General features: G+C 32.7%; 2 protein-coding genes and 1 pseudogene across 5 annotated transcripts; 1 reads left to right on the forward strand and 2 right to left on the reverse strand.

The window, feature by feature from the left end:
• Positions 1–194: 194 nt before the first annotated feature.
• LOC145960751 (uncharacterized) lies at positions 195–2,838 on the reverse strand (annotated as a pseudogene). The gene is made up of 3 exons (XR_014435453.1): positions 2,322–2,838; positions 1,979–2,144; positions 195–1,723 (listed from the first exon to the last, which is right to left on the reverse strand). The product of XR_014435453.1 is annotated as an uncharacterized LOC145960751 (transcript).
• Positions 2,839–5,752: 2,914 nt separating this feature from the next.
• Positions 5,753–15,297, forward strand: LOC145960040 (uncharacterized). Its single transcript, XM_083079312.1, has 6 exons — positions 5,753–5,970; positions 10,295–10,718; positions 11,010–11,095; positions 11,346–11,501; positions 15,009–15,097; positions 15,242–15,297. Exons 2-5 carry the CDS (start codon positions 10,433–10,435, stop codon positions 15,051–15,053), a joined length of 573 nt encoding a protein of 190 aa, XP_082935438.1. The 5' UTR covers positions 5,753–5,970; positions 10,295–10,432; the 3' UTR covers positions 15,054–15,097; positions 15,242–15,297.
• LOC145960672 (uncharacterized) lies at positions 6,770–9,264 on the reverse strand. Of its 3 annotated transcripts, XM_083080289.1 has the most exons (4): positions 8,954–9,259; positions 8,551–8,771; positions 7,251–7,410; positions 6,770–6,882 (listed from the first exon to the last, which is right to left on the reverse strand). In XM_083080289.1, the coding sequence occupies exons 1-3, from the start codon at positions 9,033–9,035 to the stop codon at positions 7,300–7,302; spliced, it is 414 nt and encodes a 137-aa protein (XP_082936415.1). In that variant the 5' UTR covers positions 9,036–9,259; the 3' UTR covers positions 6,770–6,882; positions 7,251–7,299. The 3 variants fall into 3 exon arrangements, with proteins under 3 accessions (XP_082936415.1, XP_082936416.1, XP_082936417.1); XM_083080290.1 differs by lacking the exons at positions 6,770–6,882; positions 7,251–7,410 and adding an exon at positions 7,932–8,044 and having other exon boundaries at positions 8,954–9,263; XM_083080291.1 differs by lacking the exons at positions 6,770–6,882; positions 7,251–7,410 and adding an exon at positions 8,417–8,437 and having other exon boundaries at positions 8,954–9,264.
• Positions 15,298–24,354: the final 9,057 nt, after the last annotated feature.

Consider the following 24,354-nt stretch of genomic DNA (forward strand, 5'->3'; position numbering starts at 1 on the left):
ATGTATATTATAATTATTACATTATAATATAATATAATAATAATTATTATTATAACTAGCATTTTTTTTCTAAAACAATTTTAATATCTTTTAATAAATATATATATATTTTAAAAATTTGTATAATAAACTTTGAAAAAAATTGTACAATAAAACATTGAAAAAAGTTTTATTTTTTATTTTATGACTGTAACACATTTTCCCTTAAACTATAACATTACAATACTTGTAGACATATTTTTATACTATTATTACTATATCTATATACTAAAATAAAAATCACAGTATATGTCAACACAAAGATTACTAATAATAGATATTAATTTTTATTACGAATTAACATTTCTGGTAAAAACAATTTTGTTCATTAGCAAAATAAATACTGTACTTTTGCATAATATAATGAAAAATTTTAAAAATTAGAAAAATTAATTAATCTTCCAATATTTTAGTTAAGGTTCTTTGAAATAATACTTTGAAATAAAAATCTTTGAAATAATAATTTAAAAGATTAATAATAATATTAATTATTGTTAAAATAAAAATTATTTCATAATTAAAAATAAAGATGTATAACAATTAAAAATAAAAACAAATAGTTCTTTGGAATGACACCTTTAGAAAGAAATCACACTTTGGCAGAAAATCAGGAAGCAGAAGCCAATCAGAACTCTCGCTGAGAATAAGCTTATTAAGGAAAGTAGTAAGATTATGATAAGGTTACTACCAGTGCGAGTTCTGATTAGCTTCTACTTTTTTGTAAAGATATGAAACTTCCCTTAGAATATTAATAATATTCTTGCTAAAATAAAATTATTACATAATTAACATTTATTATAGGAACGATTTTGTTCACTAGAAAAATAAAAATGTATCCTTGTATAACATAATTAAAATTAAAAACAAATTTAGAAAAAAAATTGACTTTTGATTTTATAATCAAGGTTCTTTGGAATGGAAACGTATTCATCGATGACTATGTTTACACGTCACCTTTAATCGGATTTTATAATATTCGTAGTTCTAAGACTGGCTAATCATAGCCATTCCTCTGAAACTCTGAAGAATGGAACGGTTATGATTGGCCAATATCTTACAACTACAGATATTATTAAACCCGATTAAGAGTGACGTGTAAATATAGTTGATGGTACAAGTTTATTTTTGATATTTGCTGATAACGTTCATAACAGCCATAAAACATTCCATTTCCATTTCAGCTAAAACCTTTTCAAATGCTGCTTCTATAGCAACAACAAAAGGATGCACCTTTTTTTCTTTATTCGTTTCATTTAGAGTATCCTGTGTGAAACATGTCGCCATAGATTGGATGGCAGACGAAGACTTTGCAATCAGCAATTCTAGATTATTCTCTTTATTCTTCTTTTGTTGAGAAAAGGTATCCAATGACGGGACAGCAGTTTTATATTTCTTGGACGGAAATCCAGCATTCTTTTCATCACTTTCATTTAATTGTTTTTTCTTATCACCATCATTGTTTGTCATGTCAATAAAAACGTTGTCTAAATCATCCGATACAATTTTTATAGGCGAGGAACTGCATGTATTCCCTTCTGCATCGTACTCGATTGATATTTCGTCACTCACCAAATCGAGTGAAGATGGTGATGGTGATATCACAAAATTTTCAGAGTTTGAAGATGAACCGCTTGGTGGTGTTGACGGTCCAGAGTTATGTGAGAAAGTCATGGAACCTCGAGTTCTGTCAAAAAAATTCTGGAAATTAATATTAGGGCATACTTTAATACATAGAGAAAGTTGTAAGTCATAAAAGGTTTACTGCGTAAGTGATGTTATGTCCAACTATAACAGTTTCTTAAGTTATGTATCATATACAATGGAAAAGAAATCTTTTCTTTTTTTTCGACATTCTACACAGTATATCTTTTATGACTTACAACTCAGTAAAATAAAGGATCTTTTTGTACCATATGAGAATTATAAGAATTTTATTTACCTTCTATGTTCAATGTGAGGTATGAGAAAGGACATGGCTGGCATTAAATCCCAAGTGGTCATTTTCACTCCACCTCCGGAACCACTGGGCGGTTTACGTTTGATCTCCCACAACTTCCTTCCTAACTGGTTTCGAAGTTAGTTCCATCTATTTTCTGCTTCTTCTCCTGAAATCAATAATTTTTCAGTATGTTAAAGGTTATAATGAACCTGATATACATTATACCATGGATATGTAAAACATCTAACTTAACCCTAACCTAAATTTAATTCACGTTACATATTTAAGACATAAATAGTCAATAATTTTTATATAGAAAAATAGAAATATAGAAAATACTTGCCAGAAGTTGCACCACAACATGTACTAATGACTTTCCATGTATCCTTTTTCACTTCAACATTCTTGAAATCTTTATGCTTTTTATTGTATAAATATGGATTGCTCTTCACAAGAGCGGCCAAAGCTTCATCATTAATATGTACAATGTCTTCAACAACATTTTCGTTTATACAATCGCTCATTTTTTCCACAAATTGTGAAACGTCGCACCAAAACACTTTCCGCCCGCGATGATGTATTGGGCTCTATGCTTTTAACTTTAGCGTTAAAAAATGGATTTGACCATTTCCTTTCCGCCCTACGTGATCCGGCTTAAAACATTGTTACGCCCGGACGTGACGTCACTTACGTACTGCGCCTTAGGGCTTACAACACATTAAAGTAAGGTTGTGGACCCACACTTACGCCTTAAGGGTGCAGTCCCACGTAGAAGAAAAAGCGGAACGGAAAAGCGGAACGGAAAAGAAGTATAGTGGGGGTAACCAATCAGAACGTTTCTCCAAAAGACATCATACCTAGCGTTCTCGTATGTATGTACATACCTAGCATATCTAGTCTTTCTTACTCATAAATAAAATTTATAAATTTATTTTTATATAAAATAATAATGTCATCGGTAAATTTTTTTATTATAATATAAAATATGTGTGTGTGTGTGTGTGTGTGTTTTATTTTCAGATATATATATTAAATTTTGTAACAATTTATTACACTTAACATTAAATTAGGTGAATATATTATTCTGAATAAAATATTTGTTACAATATAAAATGTAATTTTATCATTGTTTCATATAAATAGTTTAGTTTAATTTTATATTTTCACAAAATATAAAAACATAATAAAATTACACTAAAATAATATATTTCTCTTGTTAAATTATATTATTATATATTATTATAAAGTTCTTTATTCCATTCCGCTTTTATATGACTGGGTTCCCCATGGAATATATTTTACGCAAAAACTGAAAAAATTCTAACCTAAAATTTACAATAATTCTGAATTAGCTTTGATTTTTCGTAAATTATATTCCATTGGAATTTTCCATTTATTATAAAAAGATATTTTTTTACAAAATTGATTATTTTTGTTAACTATAATTCATAAAAAATAATTTTTTACTCTTACTTATTTCCGCTTTTTCCGGTACATGGGGAACCCGGTTATTTAAAATCGGAACAAATATGTCTTTTGGAGAAACGTTCTGATTGGTTACCCTCACTATACTTCTTTTCCGTTCCGCTTTTTCGTCTACGTGGGACTCATAGACCTTATAAGTATGGACTGGCAATCGCCTATAGTTTCTGTAGAGAAGCAGTGTCCGGAGGAGGTTAGAGAGAGAAACATACTTTTCAGTACTTCTCTCTCTACAAGTGTCCGGACACTGTCCGGACACTTGTAGAAAGACAAGTACCAAAAAATATGTTTCTCTCTCTAACCTCCTCCGGACACAGTCTGATACGTATTGCCAGTCCATATCTGTAAGGTCTATGGTGGGACTGCACCCTCATTGTAGACGACGCTTTACTTAAGATGATCTTAAATATTAAATCGAACTATGAATTCCGGCCAAGATCTGTTTGTGTTGCTAGTGTAAAGGCCTAATCACACTAGCAATTGCCGATTGGATTGCGATTACGATTGGCCATTACTTTTCAACCAATCAGAGCAAAGCAGGCAATAATTGAGATTAGCGATTGCCATTTAGACTATGCTCTATTTTACAATCATCAAACGCAATCCAATCGGCAATTGCTAGTGTGATTAGGCCTTAAAGGCCTTAAAGGCCCTTGCGCGTACAAAAATTGTAATTGTAACCGTAAGGTCGTAAGAAAACTGACCAATCACAGTTGATTATTCTTTTATAACAAGAAGAATACTCGACTGTGATTGGTCAGTTTTCTTACGACCTTACGGTTACGACTAAAATTTTTGTACGTGCAAAGGCCTTAAGACATGTCTAAAGGTGAAAGCACATAAAATTGCATAGGCGCATAACCATAAGCATAAGAAAATTGATTGGTTCATTTTCTTATGCATATATTTGTGGACCAATCAATTTCTTTATGCTTATGGTTATGCGCCTATGCAATTTTATGTGCTTTCACCTTTAAGTCGCCATGATGGCGCCAGCATACAATAAAGAGTGCGCAGTTATTGCAAGTTGCGATAACGTAATGCGTCGTGATTGGTCGCTGCTATCTCGTGTTTCTGACAAGTAACACTACTCAAGTGCCATTCGTCGATATTCTTGAAACTTTGCACATACGTAGTACATCGAAAACCATTAAACACGTGTTTTTTTATTTTGGCTAACAAGGCGTTTTAAGGTTAGAAAACACATTCGAAAGTTTAACACCATTTAGCACAATGCTAACTAACGCTACTCATGAGTGTCATTCTCTTACAGCTTTTACGACATTTCTCTATCATAATTTCATTGTCTGCGTGTTTTTGAGATCGCTAATGACGATTTTGACATCAGTTATATCAATGTAGAGGCTGATGAAAAATGGCAAATTTAATAGTAGTCTTACGAAGGATGTCAAAATGTGACTGGGCAAATATCGGTTGGCAAACTTCTTAACACCCTTCTTTCAAATGACGGAAACAATAAGCAAATCACGAAATTTTAAGAAATTGAACCTTATGAAGACAGGATTATTAGGTCTTTTTAATGTTTCCAATTATACATATAGTAATCAGAACGGCCGATGGTAACTTATATGTTCAAGTTTCGTCTAACATGCTTACGATACCACAATTTGCACATATATTGTCAAAATGAATTATATTATATTTTTATCGCATTTCATTATCATTATTGCAACTTTTGCTAATACCATTCATAACGAATAAGGTTTCATCAATCGTTTTTAAAGGTTGAAATCAGGGAGCAATACGACAGGCTTCTGATTACAATAAGTTATATTCACGAAATATTATCTTTTTTCATTGCGTATTTTCGAACTACAATTGATAACAATTAGTTTTTCATCGGCCGTTTTCACAGCACACGGCTTTAATATTTTCTACATTGTGTATCTCTTTGAATACAATTTATAACAAATAGGTTTTCATCAGCTGTTTCCACGTCTACTATTTGTTATTAATCAAGAGACACGGTAGTGTCTCGCGCCAAGTTCATGCGAAGCATTAGCGCGGCACTCCGTGTATCTATACGCGAGTCGGACAGTTGAGAGTAACTCAGATTATCGGATTTCAATAACGGCTGAACGGATCGAATTCTTACTAGCCTTAATCGATAGAGTGGGTTTGAATTGTATAAAGAAAGTATCTTTATTTTTGTGCTGCGTGATCTATAAACGGAGATATCATAACGCAAAGTCGAAATATGAAAATTTTCAATTAAGAAACGTCTTTATCATCATCGTCATCAACGCACATGTACACAACACATAGAAAGAGAAAACGTACATTTCCTACTCTCGACGGAAGATTGCGCTAATGACGCTTTGCGATATTTGCGATATTAATGACATGTGTCATATGTGTCATTAGTGACATGTATCATTAACCGCATTTTGAGTAGTGATAAATAATAAAGTGCAAGTTAAATAATAAATAATAAAATTATTAATTAAAAATTCGCAAGAGCCAGTAAGGTATGATAATTGGAGCGCAAGGTAAATAAATATATCTATTTTACAAGCCAAATATAAATATATATAATATAATTATATACCCACACAACATTATGTCGTCTTAAAGATGTCTTAAAGACGTCATGAAATTTCTAAAGACGTCTTAAGAAGTTATCAGAATTACATCTTTATGACGTTTTTAAGACGTCTTATGTCCCGATTTAAGATATCTGTCGGGCATTGTTTTAAGACGTCTCACTCAAGACGTCCCAATCAAGATATAATTAAATGTCTCACTAAGGATGTCATAAAGACGTCTCAGACATTTCAATTAAGACGACTTTTAGACGTGCGTAATTCGGTCGGTAAAATAGCTGCATATTGATTTATTCTATAATAAATAACAAAACTCATCATTTTAAGTTCATTTCTTTATTATATTTTGGTTGATACAAAGTTTTCAATGGTACAACTAGTCTAGTAGCATCAATACGCGATGATGACCAAGCATTCCATTGCGCACATCGTCACAATCTTCATTTTGTTGAATAAAATCTTCATATATTGTCATAGTGCTGTAAAAAAATATACAAAAGATAATTAATATATTTTTTTTTTACAATATAGAATTTAATTTTTTACACACACACACACACACACACACACAAAATTAAATATATAAGTGAAATATGATATAAGATGATATACATTTACATATATTAAAAAACATATTAATTTCAATGTTTTCTCATTTTCAACACTAAAAATGTTATGCAGCAACATTATACAGCCCTATTGTTTTTTAAATAATATCGTATGGAATTTTCAATAATTTACCAACCTTCTTCTCCTTATTTCTTAAATAGTCGAGGCGATCTCCCGCATGTCGTAACCATTCTTGGATGGTCTTTTTAATATCGTGCATATTACTTTTTTCGTCGTCCGAAACGTATGCTGAAAAACGATTTGTTACATAATTATTAAAATATTTTGTGCTTTAATTCCAATAGTTAGAATAGGGTAGTCATGAAGTAAAGTATAGCTATAAACGTTTGTAACTTTTGGAAAGAATATAAAAATTTTGATCCGTAAAAAATTGGAAAGAGTATAAAGTGTAGAAGAATATTTGAACGAAATTTGAAGTAAGATCTTATTAATAATTCTGAAGAAAAATTTAAAGTTAAAAGTGCACGTTACATCTAAGCATATGTTAGATACTATCTCGAATACTGATGTTCGAATACATTAAAGGTGCAACTATTTTTAAGCAATATTACATAAAAAGGAGAAATAAAAATATATCTTAAAGAAATAATAATTACCCATAATAACTGTGACAAAACTTGTGTCCTTAATTGCCGTTGATCCTTTTTAGCCTGTCCATGATAATTTGCGGCACAATTCATCCGATAATGTGTATTTTATAATATTCCTTGTCTTGTGAACGAAAGCGTTTCCTCCAATTTTTGCAATTTTCCTTTTCTATAACAGAATGTTACAAAAATGTTTAATAATATTTTCAATTTAAGCCGCTTGAATTGAAGAAAAAGGAAACATGAATTTAATATATTTTAAGAGCTTCTTTCAAAATTACTAAGCGACAAAAGGCAGCAAAAATTGTAATAAAATTTAAAAGAATGTTATATATTACGCTTTAAGTAAATTTAAGTAAATATTTTATACTATATATCTAAATTTGCGCACTAATAACCGCGTGTCTTTTGATTTTTATTTGCCTTTTTACCCATTAGTAATTTATTATTATGTTGAGCCTATTATTTTCATTATTTTATTTTTCAAAATTGTTTTTATTATATGAATAAATAAATAAATAAATAAATAAATATATATATATATATATATATATATATATATATATATATACAGGGTGTTTCAGACCACCCGTATCAGCCGAATATCTCGAAAACCGAGAACGGCAGACAAAAATGTTTCCTATAAAAGTTATAGGGTTTCAAATAATGCACAGTAATATTAGTACGACCTTGAATAGCGTTGTCAAGATCATGTGAAGGTCACCTTCAATTTCTTAAATGGAACCATTTATTTTTCATTGCGTTATTATTCTTGTAGCTTATCTCGAGAGCTTTCCAAAACACTATAATTAAATTAGTTTTCATTAAGTACTTGCAGAGTTATGAGGCTTGAAATCGTTTCTTAATTTTATATAAACCGTAAAATATCTTATTTTGTACATAAAAGTATTAAGGTGAGGTAATCGTAAAATATTCATTTTTCGATTACCTCACCTTAATACTTTTATGTACAAAATAATGAGAGGAATCAATTGGTGTAAAGAAAACATAGTTATTTTTAAAAAAAAATTGTAATTGTTAATTGCAAATTACATATTTTTTTTTCGAAACAACTATGTGTTTTTTTTACACCAATTATCTTATCTTAATACTTTTATGTACAAAATAATGAGAGGAATTAATTAGTGTGACACCCAGTATATTCAATATCTAGATTTTGTCTTCTACTTTTATCTCTACAAAAGAATTTTTGTTGTTGATTGAATTATAGAAATATACATTTATTTCACATTTAAAAATAGAGAGAAGAAGAAAAAAGAAATGGACGCAAAAACAGAAAAGTACTCACTAATTGTTTCCGAATCTCTCTGTCCTTTTGGAGATCCGTGTCAAATTTGAAAAATTCGTCAACTGTTGATAGCGGAAATTCCGGCAATAATTGGACTTCGTCATTATTATATATTGTATTAGCTGGTCCTGCGTTATTTATTAAATTTATTATTATCTCCAACTGTCTCGTATTCTTTTGTATGAGATTTTTAATAATTTTTTGTTCGGTACGACACGCATCTGTATAAGATAAAAAAGAAAAATATTTATTTCTCTTTATAAGTATCATTAAAATTATCTGTTTAGTTATTTTACACAAGTACATACATACGAAATTAAGTACATATAACATATTGCTATTATAAGTACAATATAACGATATAATTAAGAAGGAAGAATAAAGAATAAAGTTTAATACATACCATAGCATTTTTCCAACTGATTGCCGTTGGCATTGAAAGTTGTCATGTCATCACCGTCAAGCACATTATCGGGGCTAATCATATTGTCACCATATCATCATCATCATTATTATCATCAGGCACATTGTCATTATTAAGCCCATTACCATCATCACGCACATTAGCATTACCGCAAGACACGTAATCACCTACTAAACTTTCGTTCAACCATTCCTCATCAGTAATGTCAACATCTGTAAATATAAAGTCTGTGAGTTCATTTTGTTAGTTATACTGTTCATCACAGTGTTATTAAATTTCATTCATTGTAAACTATTTTATATAATTTTCACTTAACGCACAACCACAATCACAATCGCACTCGATGAAAGATGGGAAGAAAGGAGCATCTCAGATAAAGTTTTCATTTATCTTATGATAACAGTCATTTGTCATAAGTTGCTAGTGTATTCGCAATATATACTGTGTCCATTTTGTGTGCAACATTCAATTTAATTTCAAATAATGCAGTTATTGCGTTATGATATCTCCGTTTATAGATCACGCAGCATAAAAATAAAGATACTTTCTTTATACAATTCAAACCCGCTCTATCGATTAAGACTAGTAAGAATTCAATCCGTTCAGCCGTTATTGAAATCCGATAATCTGAGTTACTCTCAACTGTCCGACTCGCGTATAAATACACGGAGTGCCGCGCTAATGCTTCGCATGAACTTGGCGCGAGACACTACCGTGTCTCTTGATTTGTACATTTACGTTCATGCATATATTTACTAACAATTGTCATTTTAATTATTTTGATTATCATCATATATAATTATGTATCAAACATAATTATCAGAAGCATTTAATGTAAGATTACAATATGTGATCTTACATAAAATGCTCCTGGTAAATTATTATATTTCATATATAATCATTTATATAAACATTTTATGTAAGATCACATATTGTAATCTTACATCTAATGCTTCTGATAAGTAATTGTATTTGCTACATAATTATATATGATAATAATCAAAATAATTAAAATAACAATTGTTAGTAACTATATGAAGTAAATATACGTGAATGTAAACGTATAAATATTTATATACTTAAGTAAAAACACAAAATATAATTACAAGAATTTACTACAAGATAATTTATTTTTGGACAATTATAAAAACTGATATTTATATAATAATATTTATGTAAGTCAATGATCGATGGGTATATGTTATATATATTTATATATGGACATTTTTTCCTCGAGAGTTTATCAAAAGAGTAATTTTCATCAATCATAAATTTATTGAAGTAGAAATAAATAATTTTCTTTAATTTTTTTATCAAAAGAAACTTATAAAAGGGCTCGAGAAAAGGAAAAATTAGCAGAGGAAATATCCGACATTAATACTACTGCAGATGAAAATGAAAGCAAACGTAAAAGAAAATTACGGAGTAAGAAAACATTAACTAGTTCTGAATCTGAAGATGATGATGCTTCATCTGTTATTGCAAAGTTGCCAAAGAAAAAAAAAACCTTTACCTTTATCTCTACAATTGACGTATCCAAAACCGCCATCTTTGAAAGTTACATCTGTATCCAGTGTAATGAGAAATATGGATCATATTGAAAGAAATAAATCAGATTCTGATATTGAAATTGAAGAAGAGATTGATAAAAATCGGAAATCAAACAATTCAAGTCCTCTAAGAAATACAAGTGACAATTCTAGTGAAAAAAATGTGGCACATAACACAAGTAGAAAAGCTATAGGTAAAAATGTTATTATGTTTGAAATATGTTATTATGTTTGAAATATGTTATTATGTTTGAAATATATTATTATATAACAATAGAAATTTAGTTTCAATATATAATTATAAATGAAAAAGAAGCATTATTTACCCTTTTCTACAGAAAACGAAAATTTTAAAACATTTGTTATTAAAAGTTTGATAGATATTACTAATCGGATAAAGAGATGCGAATTTTTATTGAAAAAAAAATAAAATTTTTCTAAGCAATTGGAAAATCAGATTAATGATACTGAAAACAATATTTTAGATGAAAAATTTCCTATGAAAAGTCTTGATGACGTAAGAGACATCGAACAGCAATTAAAAAATGACGAAACATTTAAAAAACAACTTGTACGTAGAACGTAACTTGTACGTAATAGAAATATTATATATGTTTTTTACTTGTTCAGAACAATTTATACATTCTTTAAGTTTTATATCATTTCAAGTTATTATTATATTATTTAGTTTGTATTATATTATATTATATGTTTGTATTATTTTATATTATATTATTTAATTTGTTGTAATGTGTTCTCTTTTTTGAAAGTGTTATTTGTATCATCATTATAAATATTTATTATTAAAATCTTTTTTGCAGAAATCGGCGCTTTATCTATGGTCACAAAATACTTTGAAAAAGACCGTTACTAGGATTATGAAAATATTATTTACAGAGCTGCGAAATTCAGTTGGACTGGACAAAAAGAAAAGAAAGAGAAATTTGAAACGCTATTTTTATGGAAAATCATATTTGGTAAGAATAGATTTATAATTTATTTAAAATCTAAAATTTTATTCAAAACTTCATTTCTTTTTGTAAAAGTAGTGTTGTTAATATTACAAAACATTTATAATTTTATATTTTAACTTTTCCTTTCATAAATTGTATCACGTATTGACACGCGCAACATAATCTGCTTGTTGTCATCGCGCAATCTGCGCCTCGAATGCGCTATGCATTTAATGTGTTTCTTTCTTTAAGTAAGATTAATAAATAATAAATATAAAATAATAAATGTATAATAATAATTTAACTTAATGAAACGCTTATAAATATAGTTTTTCATGAAAAAGGATATAATACCATTTTTTAAATTTTTATAATTATTTTTATAATTAGTAAAGTGAAAATTATATTTTTTATACAAATGTGTTAATGCTATTTTCAGATTTAAAAGAACATTTCTTAAAATATGTTGTAAAATTGTTAATAATAAGTGGCACGTTTAAACTCTATTTTTTGCGCGGCACGAAATTTCATACTCTATATTTTGCATGAACTTTATTTCACTTTAATAAAAAAAATATATTTACATTAATAATGTTTAAATTTATTTTTTAGTATGTTCTATGATCATTTTAGATGTTATAAGAAGTAAATTCAAAGATGAAGGAGATGTAAGCGTACCTCTTAAAATTTGGTTGTCCCATGCACAGGACCGAATAAAAAGACAGAAATGATTATTTCTCTAAAAAAGAACTTTAGAATTTAGTATTAATAATATCATATATTTACTTAATCTTTTATATAATTTCCATTTAGTGTTTAAGATACTTATTTAATATGAAGATTATAAATGCAAAGATTATAATTATAAATGCTGTTTTTAAAGATATTGTTTCTTTTATAAAAAGAGTAGAATTTTTTGTTATACAACAAATTAAAAGATATTTATATAAAGATATAAAGAATTTTAATAGAATATAATTTAAAAGTAAACAATAAAAAAAAATTTTATTTAATGAAAATAAAGTTTATAATTTTTCAGTTTATAAGTTTATAATTTTTTCATTTTCCTATATATTCTTCACACTGATTAATAGGCAATATTTATAAACTATTATTTTTTTAATATTATTTATAGAATTTTTAATAACATTTATAGAATATTAAATATTTATGATTTATAATATTAAATACTAATATTTTTTTAAGGTTCATATAATATTACAATAACATTAAATAATATTATTTCTTTAATATTTATATAATATTATCAGGAGCGGACATATAACCATCTATTAATATTTCCAAATTGTTATATAAATATTATAAAATATTATATTTAATGTTCTAAGAATATTTCTAACATAATATTTAATATTAAATAATATCACGCGCTTATAGAGTATGGGTTCTATACTCACTTTTTGATTACATATTATATTTACCGCGTAAATATTACTAGCATCCTCACTCTTATCAAAGGCAAGTTCGAAGAGTCTTACAATTAGAGGCATTTTGGTATTATTGATTCTTTTACGCTTTCCATTTTCTTCATCATCTGCGGGGTATCGGTATCCAATTATATTCACTACCTCAAGGATCTTTAGGTTCATTCTTTTTAGGTCATTTTTAATAGATTCTGGATCGGTCTCGGCATGAAGACCTCTTGCCATGACTCGTATTGGTCTATTTTGTTTGTCCGAGAACGTATACCATTCTATTTTCTTTTCCCTGAACAAGCTCGAGAGTCTCCTGTACTCCACATGATCAATACAGTTAATTTTAAACTGTTCAGGATGCGGTTGGTTGGTAATTCTAATCTTCATATTATTCGATCCAATTGCCTGCTCAAGGTCATGATATTTGATCCCAATAACATAGATTGGTGACAAGTTTAATGAAATGCATGAATCCACAATTCGCGCGAGATAAAAAGAGGGATTAAAGAGAGAGAGAGAGAGAGAGAGAGAGAAGTTACGCTCGCACTCTACTAGAAGGCAGCACGAATTGATTATCATATGGCTCATTTCATTAAATACAAATACTCGCTTTTCCATGGCGATCGAGAGTCTACCCTCGCACCTTGCCGGATCGCTCGTCTGCCTGTACGGCGATAAAGTTTCTCTCTCTCTTTCCGCATACGTCATTCGCTGACGGGAAATCATGAAGTTTTGACGGGTAACGTACCGTAAGACCTGTACCATAAGACGAGTAGGTACATCCGGTCGTTTTCATCGAAAATCGTCGCCCTTTCATGCATGGACCAATACGAAAAAGAGAATCATCGAAAGGTAAAAAGCGCGCAGTTATTTTTAGAGCACCGTGTTTGTATTCTTTTATCGAGCGAGCGCGAGTGACAGTTTGCGGCGTCTACAAAATAATCCCCAAAAACTTACTTTTTTAAAAAAAGGTAAAAAAAGGGCGCCAAGTTCATGCACTAATTGTATCCAACTGTCATATTGTCTACAAAAGTAGTGATATAAAAAAATTGCGCCAACTAAGAATAAAAATTTGTACAAGATAAATAGAAGTACAAGGAAGAAAATTTGTACAAGTTAAATAGAAATATTTTAATTGAAAACATTGTTATACAAAATAGTTGTTTTAATTTTCAAAAATAATAATATTAAAAAATTAAAAATTTTTTTTTTTAAACGGGAAAACGGCCGGATGGCCGCTCTCAGGCTTCTCTCTGCTTGTAACAATTTGGAGCGTAGCAACTTAGGGCGTGTTCCGAAATTCACTGCCAATACTGCCAGCATATCGTCATCTTTGTTGTTTACCGAAAGTTAGACAAGGATGACGATATGCTGGTAGTACTGGCAGTGAATTTCGGAACACGCCCTTAGTAGAAAGGAAAAAGTGTACTAAGTATATTTTTGTTTGCTATTTGCATGGTGTGTGCTGTCCATAAATAGTTAATAATTTTATTATACCATTCTGTATCTTTGCCTTGCACACAGTTGTTATGACAGATTTCCTAACCTCTCGTAATGTCGCAGCGTAATAATTTTTTTTTATTTTTAAAGAGTCAAACTTGATTGTAAATTCTTCAAATCTTTTTTCCGGATGAAGTGTCATTGCATACGTAACAGACACAACGTAATGTAATCAGGAAGTAAGAAAACATATCAGTTAAATAGAGGCGTGCAAATCTGCTCTCACTCCCGCTCGTTCCCGACAGCGAGACTGGATTCTCGAGACTCAGATTATCGGGAGCGCTGTTATCGAGAATAGAGGCTCGGGAACGAGCGAGTCCCGAGTCTCGATGCTCTATTAGATGAGGTGGGGGTAGATTTCTACCCCCACGCCTCTACAGTTAAATATAAAGTTAAATTAATTGTAATTTTCATTTTAAACAAATTCTTCTTTGATCTTCAATTACATACATCACAATTTTAATAAGTATTGTGTATTTAAATATTTCGTAATAAGACAAGAGTGCAGTTTAATGACATTCCTAGCAATATTCCAAGAAGTAATGGATCTTTCTTATTTTCAGTGATGAATCAGATTTCCATATCTTTGTTATAGATAGCATATCATGGTATTTTGGTAATATCTCCATCAGTGCTGTGAAAGAAGTCATTTACAATGCAAGTTGCTGTTTCCGTACCCTTAAGGTAATTTGCTATTTAATAAACTGTACTTACGTATACTGTAATATACATACTCATAAGATTTGATAATATTTCCACTAAAGTTATTCTGTAATGAAATTCTAATATATTATGCTATTTATTAACATTTTTAAACGCTTATTTCAGATATAACAGAACTGAGAGCCACATACTTATTAAAATTGTGATGTATGTAATTGAAGATCAAAGAAGAATTTGTTTAAAATGAAAATTACAATTAATTTAATTTTATATTTAATTGATGTTTTCTTACTTCCTGATTACATTACGTTGTCTGTTACGTATGCAATGACACTTCATCTGGAAAAAAGATTTAAAGAATTTACAATCAAGTTTAAATTTTTGAAAATAAAAAATAAATTATTACGCTACGACATTACGAGAGGTTAGCAAATCTGTGATAACAACTGCGTGCAAGACAAACATACGCAATGGTATAATAAAATTATTAATTATTTACGGGCAGCACACGCCATGCAAAAAGCAGAAATATACTTACAATTATAAGCTTTTTCTCTCTCTTCTTATAATTATAAGCGATCACAGAAAATCTGCCAGCGAGAGATCGCAGTCGTGACACACACACACACACACACACACACATGGAGCGTAATAACTTCATTTAAAAAAATGTATGGTAATTGTTTTGCAGACAAGCATGTTTCTGTTTTTTGTTGATACGTTGCTGTCCGTCAATAATTAATAAATACAATATATTGTTAGGATGCCGGAATCTTGATACGAAACGGACAGGTCTTACTTCACTCACAATTTACTAAGACAAAGATTTATTATTCATCGAAGGTACAGTGGTCGTTTCTGTAATCGGGAGACTGCCCGTTGGCGCACGTCCTCGACTTTATATCCGTGTGTCGTTGTCTTGGCAACCGCAATTAGACAAAGGACACCGTTAAAAGATCTATCGCGTACGCCTCGACGTTGGCCGCACGGTGGTCGAATTATCGGCCAGTCATAAACATAAACAGTATCGGCGATAAGTGGCGATCGCTCTGCCGGCGACTTCAACCGCTACAATTTCGGCCAGCCTGACTATTAATCGCCTCGATTAACAATATAAAACGAAACAAAATATGATAATGCGCTACAATCATAAAAATAAGCTCATAAAAACTAAGTTCGCTCATAACTCCGCGTCTGTTAGCAACAGAATTTCTTTAGTTCTACCTTAACAGCTATGGTGTGTTTAAGCGTAACTTATAAGTAAACATGCAGTGCTTATATAAACGAAAATATAGAATACCAAACGAGTAATCTTAACATTTTAAATTGAGTGGGCCTACTCATGGCACCCATGGCCGCATATTGGATGCTTCCCATGTACCGCGGTATGGTATTTGTGATAATTGAAACCCTTCAATATCCTTGATAACATATCGGTTGTTTCTAAGCACGCGGTTGACTTGATATGGCCCTTTAAAGGTATCAATTTCGTAGAGACTCCAGGGGAAGTATCAACATTTTTTATCATCACTTTGTCGCCTACTCGATATTTGTTTGCGGCTTTATGCTTACTGTCGAATCGGCGCTTACTTGTGTCTTGCTGTTTCTCGATTTGCGAGTTAGCTCTTTCTCTTAATTTCGATATATCGCGGGTCACTTCCATCTGGTCGTTAGCTTCGAGCGCGTCGCGCAATTCATCGATTGTATCACCGCGCTGTAGTATTCCAAAAAGCAGTTTACTCGGACATTCATTCGTAGCTTTAGACACTGTATTATTACACGCAAACTCTACATCTTTGAGTTATACCACGTTATACCACGGTGTGTTACGTTCACTAGCTAACTTGGCTATCATAGGTAATATTGTGCGGTTAAATCTTTCGACCTGACCATTCGCTTGAGGCGAGGCGGTAGCGATCTTGATGTGTTGTATATTTTGATTGCTCAAAAATTCCTCAAATTCACGCGACGTAAAACAGCTACCTCGATCGGAAACCAGTCGTAGCGGACGACTATAGTATTCAAAATAAGATCTAAGACACTTAATAACTTCCGTGGCATTAGTACTTTTGGTAGCGTACAATTTCAAATATTTCGTGAATGCGTCAACAACTAGGAAAATATAGCGATTCTTGCACGAACTTGCTCTAGACACTGGGGCCAAATGATCTACATGGATTGTGTCGAACGGTACATTTTTCTTCGGTATACAATGTAATGATCCTTCTGGTTTTCCAGTATTTGGCGCAAACGCGACACATTTTAAACAGCTCTTAATGTATTTTCGTACTTTCGCCTTCATTTCAGGAAACCAGTAACTATCCAGAATATGTCGGACGGTTTTCTCTGTTCCTACATGGCCCATGTCATCATGATATTTACGTATGACGTTAGTTTCTAACGCGGAGGGAACGTAAAATAAAATCTGTTCTCGGTGTTTCCTATAAAAGAGACCGTTTCTCATTTCAAAAAATTTATTTTCCGAACACTCTAACTCTTCTCGGATTTTCCTGATTGCTGAGTCGTCGTTTTGACACAACGCGAGGTTCCTATTGAATGAATTATTTTCAATTACGAGGATTTGACGGCTTAACGCGTCCACGTGCAACATTCGAGACCCGGCTCTATGCTCTAAAGCGTAATCGTAATTTTGCATCTCGAGCACCCATCGCGCTATACGTGGATTGGTTTCTTTTTTATTTAACGTCAGGCTCAGGGCTTGACAGTCCGTAATTATTTTAAATTTGATCCCGAGTAAGTACGTCCGGAATCGGCGGAGTGCATAGACTATTGCTAAAGTCTTTAGCTCGTAACTGTGGTACTTTGACTCGACGTCAGTAGTTCGCTTCGAAAAATAGAAGGTCGGATGCAATTTTTGATCCGATTTCCTCTGCAACAGAATTGCACCGAAGCCTATCGCGCTTGCGTCACAGTGCAGTTCGGTTTCATCTCGTGGATTATATATACTTAAAATAGGGGCTCTCATTAACCGATTTTTAAGCGGTTCAAAGGCTTGTCTATGCTCTTCTTCAAATTTAAAATCCACGTTCTTTTTAATGGAATCATACAATGGTTTAGCTATAACGGAAAAATTTTCCACGAACTTTCTAAAATAGAAGCACAGTCCCAGAAAACTTTGCATATCCCGGGTGTTTCGCGGGGCCGGAAAAGTCTTTACCGCTTCGAGGCCTTGATCCGTCGGTCGGATACCTTCGCTCGTCACCGTGTATCCTAGATAATCTATCTTTGTTTGGAAAAATCGGCATTTATCCATCCGTAATTCTAAACGATTCGCGACCAGTAATTCGAGGACTTTTTTTAATACGTGAAAGTGATGCTCGATTGTCTCAGTAGTTATAAGGAAATCATCTAGATATACCGATATCTCCCCTTTGTTGATTTGTTCTTTAAATATTTGTGCGACGTAGCGTTGAAATTTGGCATTCTTAATACTCGTACTATACGAAAGGCATTCTTAAATACTCGTACTGTCCGAACTGCGTAACAAAACGATGTGTATTTGATTGAATCCTCGTGCATCTTTATGTGAAAAAATCCATCCTTGAGATCGAGTGTCGTAAAGTATTTTTTTCCTTCCAATAAATCTAACTGATCCTCGATTAGTGGAAGCGGGAAATGATCACGTTTCGTCATTTTATTGAGCGTTCTAAAATCTACGCACATCCTTATTTCCCCGTTCTTTTTCTTTGTTAACACCGGCGACGCGTATTCGGACGTGCTTCCTCTAATAATACCGTCTGTAATTAACCTGTCCAAAATTTCGCGTAATTTACCTTTCTCGTGGTGGGAAAGCCTACGCGGTTTGCAATAGAACGGTTCATTGCTCGTAAGGGTAAGCGTCATGACATTTTCTACCGCAGGTTTTAACGGCCTCTGCGCGTTAACATAATTTGTCTCTAATAAATCGCGCGCTCATCGCTGCACCTTAAACGAAAGATCGTCGTTGATTCGCATATCTTGCACGATCGTACCGGCGTCTTTGTCTATTTCGATGTTCATAATGTCGGCGATCTCTTTATCGGTAACCTTTTTATCACTACTTATCGATAACTTCGCTATCTTCATAAAATCGCGCCCTAAGAGTAGTGAGGTTCGCATCGTGTCGTTCGAAACGACTCGTATCACAACGTCGTATTTTTCACGCTCAACAATAACCCAGGTAGCAAGGTGACGTCTATATGACGTCATTAGTTAGTTATTTTAGATAATTGACGTCATATTACCTATGTAAGACGTAATAATGACGTTATTTTTTTAACCAATTAATGACGTCCTGTGTTTATCCAACCTACGACGTACTTGCAATGTCATATTTTTTCCAATTATTAACGTGAAACAGATACTCCAATCGACGACGTACTAGTAACATCATTGCAGCAATCAATTAATGACGTTCCGTATTTATCCAACCAACGACGTATTTGCAACGTCACATCTTTTACCAATTATTAACGTCAGACGGATATCCCAATCGACGACGTACTACTAACGTCATTATAGCAACTAATTCATGACGTCCTGTACCCAGATAGCCAAGCTTGATATGACATATTCAGCAAACAAATGCATCGCATGTATTATTATATATGTATTATTATATATATATATATATATATATATATATATATATTAAAAAGAAAATGGCATAAGAGCCAACGCGCGGTAGTTGGAGCGCAAAGAAGCAACAACACTTCTTTCTTTTTTCAGTATTAGTTTATTAAAAAACATATTATAATAACAAAAAACGAACGTTTCGGATCATCTTTTGATCCTTCTTCAGCGCGATGTTAACGTATATATGTTACAGATAGTGACGCGTTACATTAAACGAATTTGTTCTTGACGCGTAGGTGACGCTAAATTGCATCCCGCGGAGGTCTAGTAAGCGCTCTGCTTCCAATAGTCAATTAAATATACTATAGTTATGCTACCCGACGTCACAGCAGATCAGGTTCCGCGCTTTTTACAATTAATAATATAATATGCCACTGTGCGCCTCATGTCGATTCGAGATTCGATGACGAACTGGCAGTTCTCTCTGATCTGCTGTGACGTCGGGTAGCATAACTATAGTATATTTATTATAATTGACTATTGGAAGCAGAGCGCTTACTAGACCTCCGCGGGATGCAATTTAGCGTCACCTACGCGTCGAAAACAAATTCGTTTAATGTAACCCGTCACTATCTGTAACATATATTGTTAACATCGCGCTGAAGAAGGATCAAAAGATGATCCGAAACGTTCGTTTTTTGTTATTATAATGTGTTTTTTAATAAACTAATACTGAAAAAAGAAAGAAGTGTTGTTGCTTCTCTGCGCTCCAACTACCGCGCGTTGGCTCTTATGCCATTTTCTTTTTAATTTTTTGATTACTTGAGCCAAATCTCTAATTATTAAATATATATATATATATATATATATATATACACATACATATTATAAACATATTATACGATAAAAAAGCTGTAAGAGAAACATTGAGCGCATATCGAGATATCGAGGAGCTAGCAGCGTGTAGCGTCGCGCGTCGGCCGTCGCTTTCGTTGGTAAGAAGAAGACAGAAGACCGTATTCTGTCCGCGATATGACTACGGTCGTCATCGGCGTCGGCGCGTGTGCGGCAAAGCTCCGCCACTGTAGAGGAGGTAAAGCCTGGAGCATATAAAAAAACTTAGTAAGACTTAAGCAGTAGTCCATAAGCGGGAAAGTCAAGGCACGGAACACGTTACGTTCCACCAATCATAGCGCGTTTATACAGGGTGATTCTAAATAACTTTATGCTTTTGCAAAAACATAATCTTGACCGAATTCTAAGACGATTTTTCCTTTGGCAAAATTTCGTCCGAAGCTTAGTTTTTGAATTATTAAAGGAAGTAGTTAACGTATGACGGGTCGAATACAAGAGGCAGGCAAGGGTGACGCGATTCACCGTCAGACGCGGGTGCTTACGCGGGGCGCCTGCTGCGATCAGCTGGTCGCTATACACATACATACACACATGCGAACACATACATTCTCTCTCTGTCTGTCTGTCTGTCTCTTTCTCTCTCTCTCTCTCTCTCTCTCTCTCCCCTCTCTCGCTCATTCGCTCACTCACCTGTTTTCTTTTTTTTTTTTTTTACGAGAGAGGAGAAAATGCATTTTATGCATACCCACCGGTCGATCCAGTGAGTTATGTGGGACTCGAGTACCAAGTTGAATTACCAACTCCCTACCCACTAAAAACCCCTCTCTTTTCACAAATTTCCTTTGACACACTGTCCCTCTGACTTCCCGAGATCTGTTTTCACATAACGTCAAAAAATAGTTATTATTACCTTGTTCGATGACTTTTGATGTATTGCTGTAATTGCTTGAAGGAGAAATGAATTTTCCGATAGATCGTACGTTCTCAAATTTAACGTAGATATCACGTTGCAAAAGATAAGAAATCCACACTAAATTATTAACTGAAAGTTTTTCTCCTTTCATGAACTGTATTCTTTTATAAACTTTAACGTAATCACATTTATTTACTCACTCGATGAGACGAGAAATTTACTAATGACTCTCACTAATCACTATTAATCACTGTCGAATAATAACTGTTGGCGATTAAAAATCACTCGATGAAAGAAACACGCGCGGACACGTTACTACACGACGCGATGACGCGACAATGCGACGATAATTACTCGGCGACTGCAAGCAGTTTTTTGTCATGGTAGGTTGCGGTAGGTTAAGGTACTACTGGCGCAATTGAACGCGATCACGTGTTCGATTGAAGAATGCGGTAAACATAATAAACATTTAACATATTAATATTATTATTATCATGAATGTGTGTGATATCCATACATCGTATGATATCTATTTAAAAATTAATTAGATTAAATAAGTGTTTTTAAAATATTTATTACTTTTACTATTATCTTAAATAAATATTTAATATTAATATTTTATATGATAATAGTAAAAGTAATAAATATTTTAAAAACACTTATTTAATCTAATTAATTTTTAAATAGATATACGATGTATGGATATCACACACATTCATGATAATAATAATATTAATATGTTAAATGTTTATTATGTTTACCGCATTCTTCAATCGAACACATGATCGCGTTCGATTGCGCCAGAAGTACCTTAACCTACCGCAACCTACCATGACAAAAAACTGCTTGCAGTCGCCTAGTAATTATCGTCGCATTGTCGCGTCGTCGCGTCGTGTAGTAACGTGTCCGCGCGTGTTTCTTTCATCGAGTGATTTTTAATCGCCAACAGTTATTATTCGACAGTGATTAATAGTGATTAGTGAGAGTCATTAGTAAATTTCTCGTCTCATCGAGTGAGTAAATAAATGTGATTACGTTAAAGTTTATAAAAGAATACAGTTCATGAAAGGAGAAAAACTTTCAGTTAATAATTTAGTGTGGATTTCTTGTCTTTTGCAACGTGATATCTACGTTAAATTTGAGAACGTACGATCTATCGGAAAATTCATTTCTCCTTCAAGCAATTACAGCAATACATCAAAAGTCATCGAACAAGGTAATAATAACTATTTTTTGACGTTATGTGAAAACAGATCTCGGGAAGTCAGAGGGACAGTGTGTCAAAGGAAATTTGTGAAAAGAGAGGGGTTTTTAGTGGGTAGGGAGTACCGAGTTGGTAATTCGACTTGGTACTCGAGTCCCACATAACTCACTGGATCGATCGGTGGGTATGCATAAAATGCATTTTCCCCTCTCTCGTAAAAAAAAAAAAAAACAGGTGAGTGAGCGAATGAGCGAGAGAGGGGAGAGAGAGAGAGAGAGAAAGAGACAGACAGACAGACAGAGAGAGAATGTATGTGTTCGCATGTGTGTATGTATGTGTATAGCGACCAGCTGATCGCAGCAGGCGCCCCGCGTAAGCACCCGCGTCTGACGGTGAATCGCGTCACCCTTGCCTGCCTCTTGTATTCGACCCGTCATACGTTAACTACTTCCTTTAATAATTCAAAAACTAAGCTTCGGACAAAATTTTGCCAAAAGAAAAATCGTCTTAGAATTCGGTCAAGATTATGTTTTTGCAAAAGCATAAAGTTATTTAGAATCACCCTGTATAACTTAAAACTTTTTTCTCTTTTCTTCTCTCTACGTTAATATACAATTATAATTTTCAATTTTGCATCTAAATAATAATAATTCTTAATAAGGTAATAAAATTTATTTATTTTTATGCTATTTATAGGTTAATTAATATTTAACAAGATATAGGAAATGATCATCTTTAAAAAATTAAAAATTATTATTTCTTATATTTTGTTATATATAAAATATTCATATACATAAATATATTACTATATATAATATATTAATATACGTAAATATATTAATAACAAACTTGTGTGTGTGTATGTGTTAGCAGTGTATGTGTTAATCCAGGTAACCAAATCTGTTGTAACGATGCATCCCGGTGCATCGTTCCGATTCCCATCCGCCGGAAGCTGCCGCCCGGCAGAACACCCACCGGGCAGAGGCAGGGGCGCGGTGCGCCCACCTTTTTAATCCGTTAATCTTAAATCGGCCGAATACCGCCGATCATAGCCGACGTGGCCCGAACCGTCGACCGGCGAAAACCCGCGTTCAGCGCACAACCCGAACTCCTCCGAACGGGCCCGACCGCACCATTTCCGAAAAACCGTTCGGAAGGGGTTATACCGCCGCGCGCCGACGCGGGCAATTAGCCGGTATAAAAAAGGCACATTTCGGCGTCTAATCACCATTCTTCTAATCCGCTCTTAGCTGTACGCTACAGAAGCAAAGCCTGAGAATTCCTACCGAGCACCAACTACCACGGACGAAAGGTGGAGAGAACTCCGTCTTGGCCGAGTGATCTCGATTCCAAGGTACAGGTGCATCCGCCTAATCCTGCAGCTGCGCCATCACGAAAGGTGGAGCTCAGAGCCGCCCCGAATACCTGTATGAAGTTAGCACCTCATTTTCCAAATTTTAAAATTCTAAAAGTTGCTCCAGGTTGTTCTGGACTTGTTCTAAATTGTTCCAGAAAATTAAATTTTTATAATAAAAAATTTTCGCGGAAAATAAAAAAAAACGATTTTTTGACGTGGCACCCCATTTTTCGAAAATCAAACTTTTAAAGGTTGTTTAAAAGTTGTCCAGATTATTCTAGTTGTTCCAAACATTGTTCCAAAGTATTAATTCTCCAAACAAAAAATTTAAAAAGATATAATAAAAAAATAGAATCGAGCGAAAAACAGTATTT

This window comes from Camponotus vicinus, unplaced genomic scaffold (genome assembly GCF_025532165.1).
Source record: "Camponotus vicinus isolate PSW18456_S1 unplaced genomic scaffold, iyCamVici1.0 SCAF_10, whole genome shotgun sequence".
Classification (NCBI taxonomy): domain Eukaryota; kingdom Metazoa; phylum Arthropoda; class Insecta; order Hymenoptera; family Formicidae; genus Camponotus; species Camponotus vicinus.

Excerpts from the sequence above, each read along its gene's own strand:
- LOC145960672 (XM_083080289.1), bottom strand. The coding sequence starts at position 9,035 with ATGATTAGCCCCGATAATGTGCTTGACGGTGATGACATGACAACTTTC. Across the intron at positions 8,772-8,953 it reads TCAGTTGGAAAAATGCTATG|ATGCGTGTCGTACCGAACAA; the intron begins GTATGTATTAAA and ends TATCTTATACAG. Across the intron at positions 7,411-8,550 it reads GAGAGATTCGGAAACAATTA|AAAAGGAAAATTGCAAAAAT; the intron begins GTGAGTACTTTT and ends ATTCTGTTATAG.
- LOC145960040 (XM_083079312.1), top strand. The coding sequence starts at position 10,433 with ATGATGATGCTTCATCTGTTATTGCAAAGTTGCCAAAGAAAAAAAAAA. Across the intron at positions 10,719-11,009 it reads CACAAGTAGAAAAGCTATAG|ATGAAAAATTTCCTATGAAA; the intron begins GTAAAAATGTTA and ends ACAATATTTTAG. Across the intron at positions 11,096-11,345 it reads AAACATTTAAAAAACAACTT|AAATCGGCGCTTTATCTATG; the intron begins GTACGTAGAACG and ends TCTTTTTTGCAG.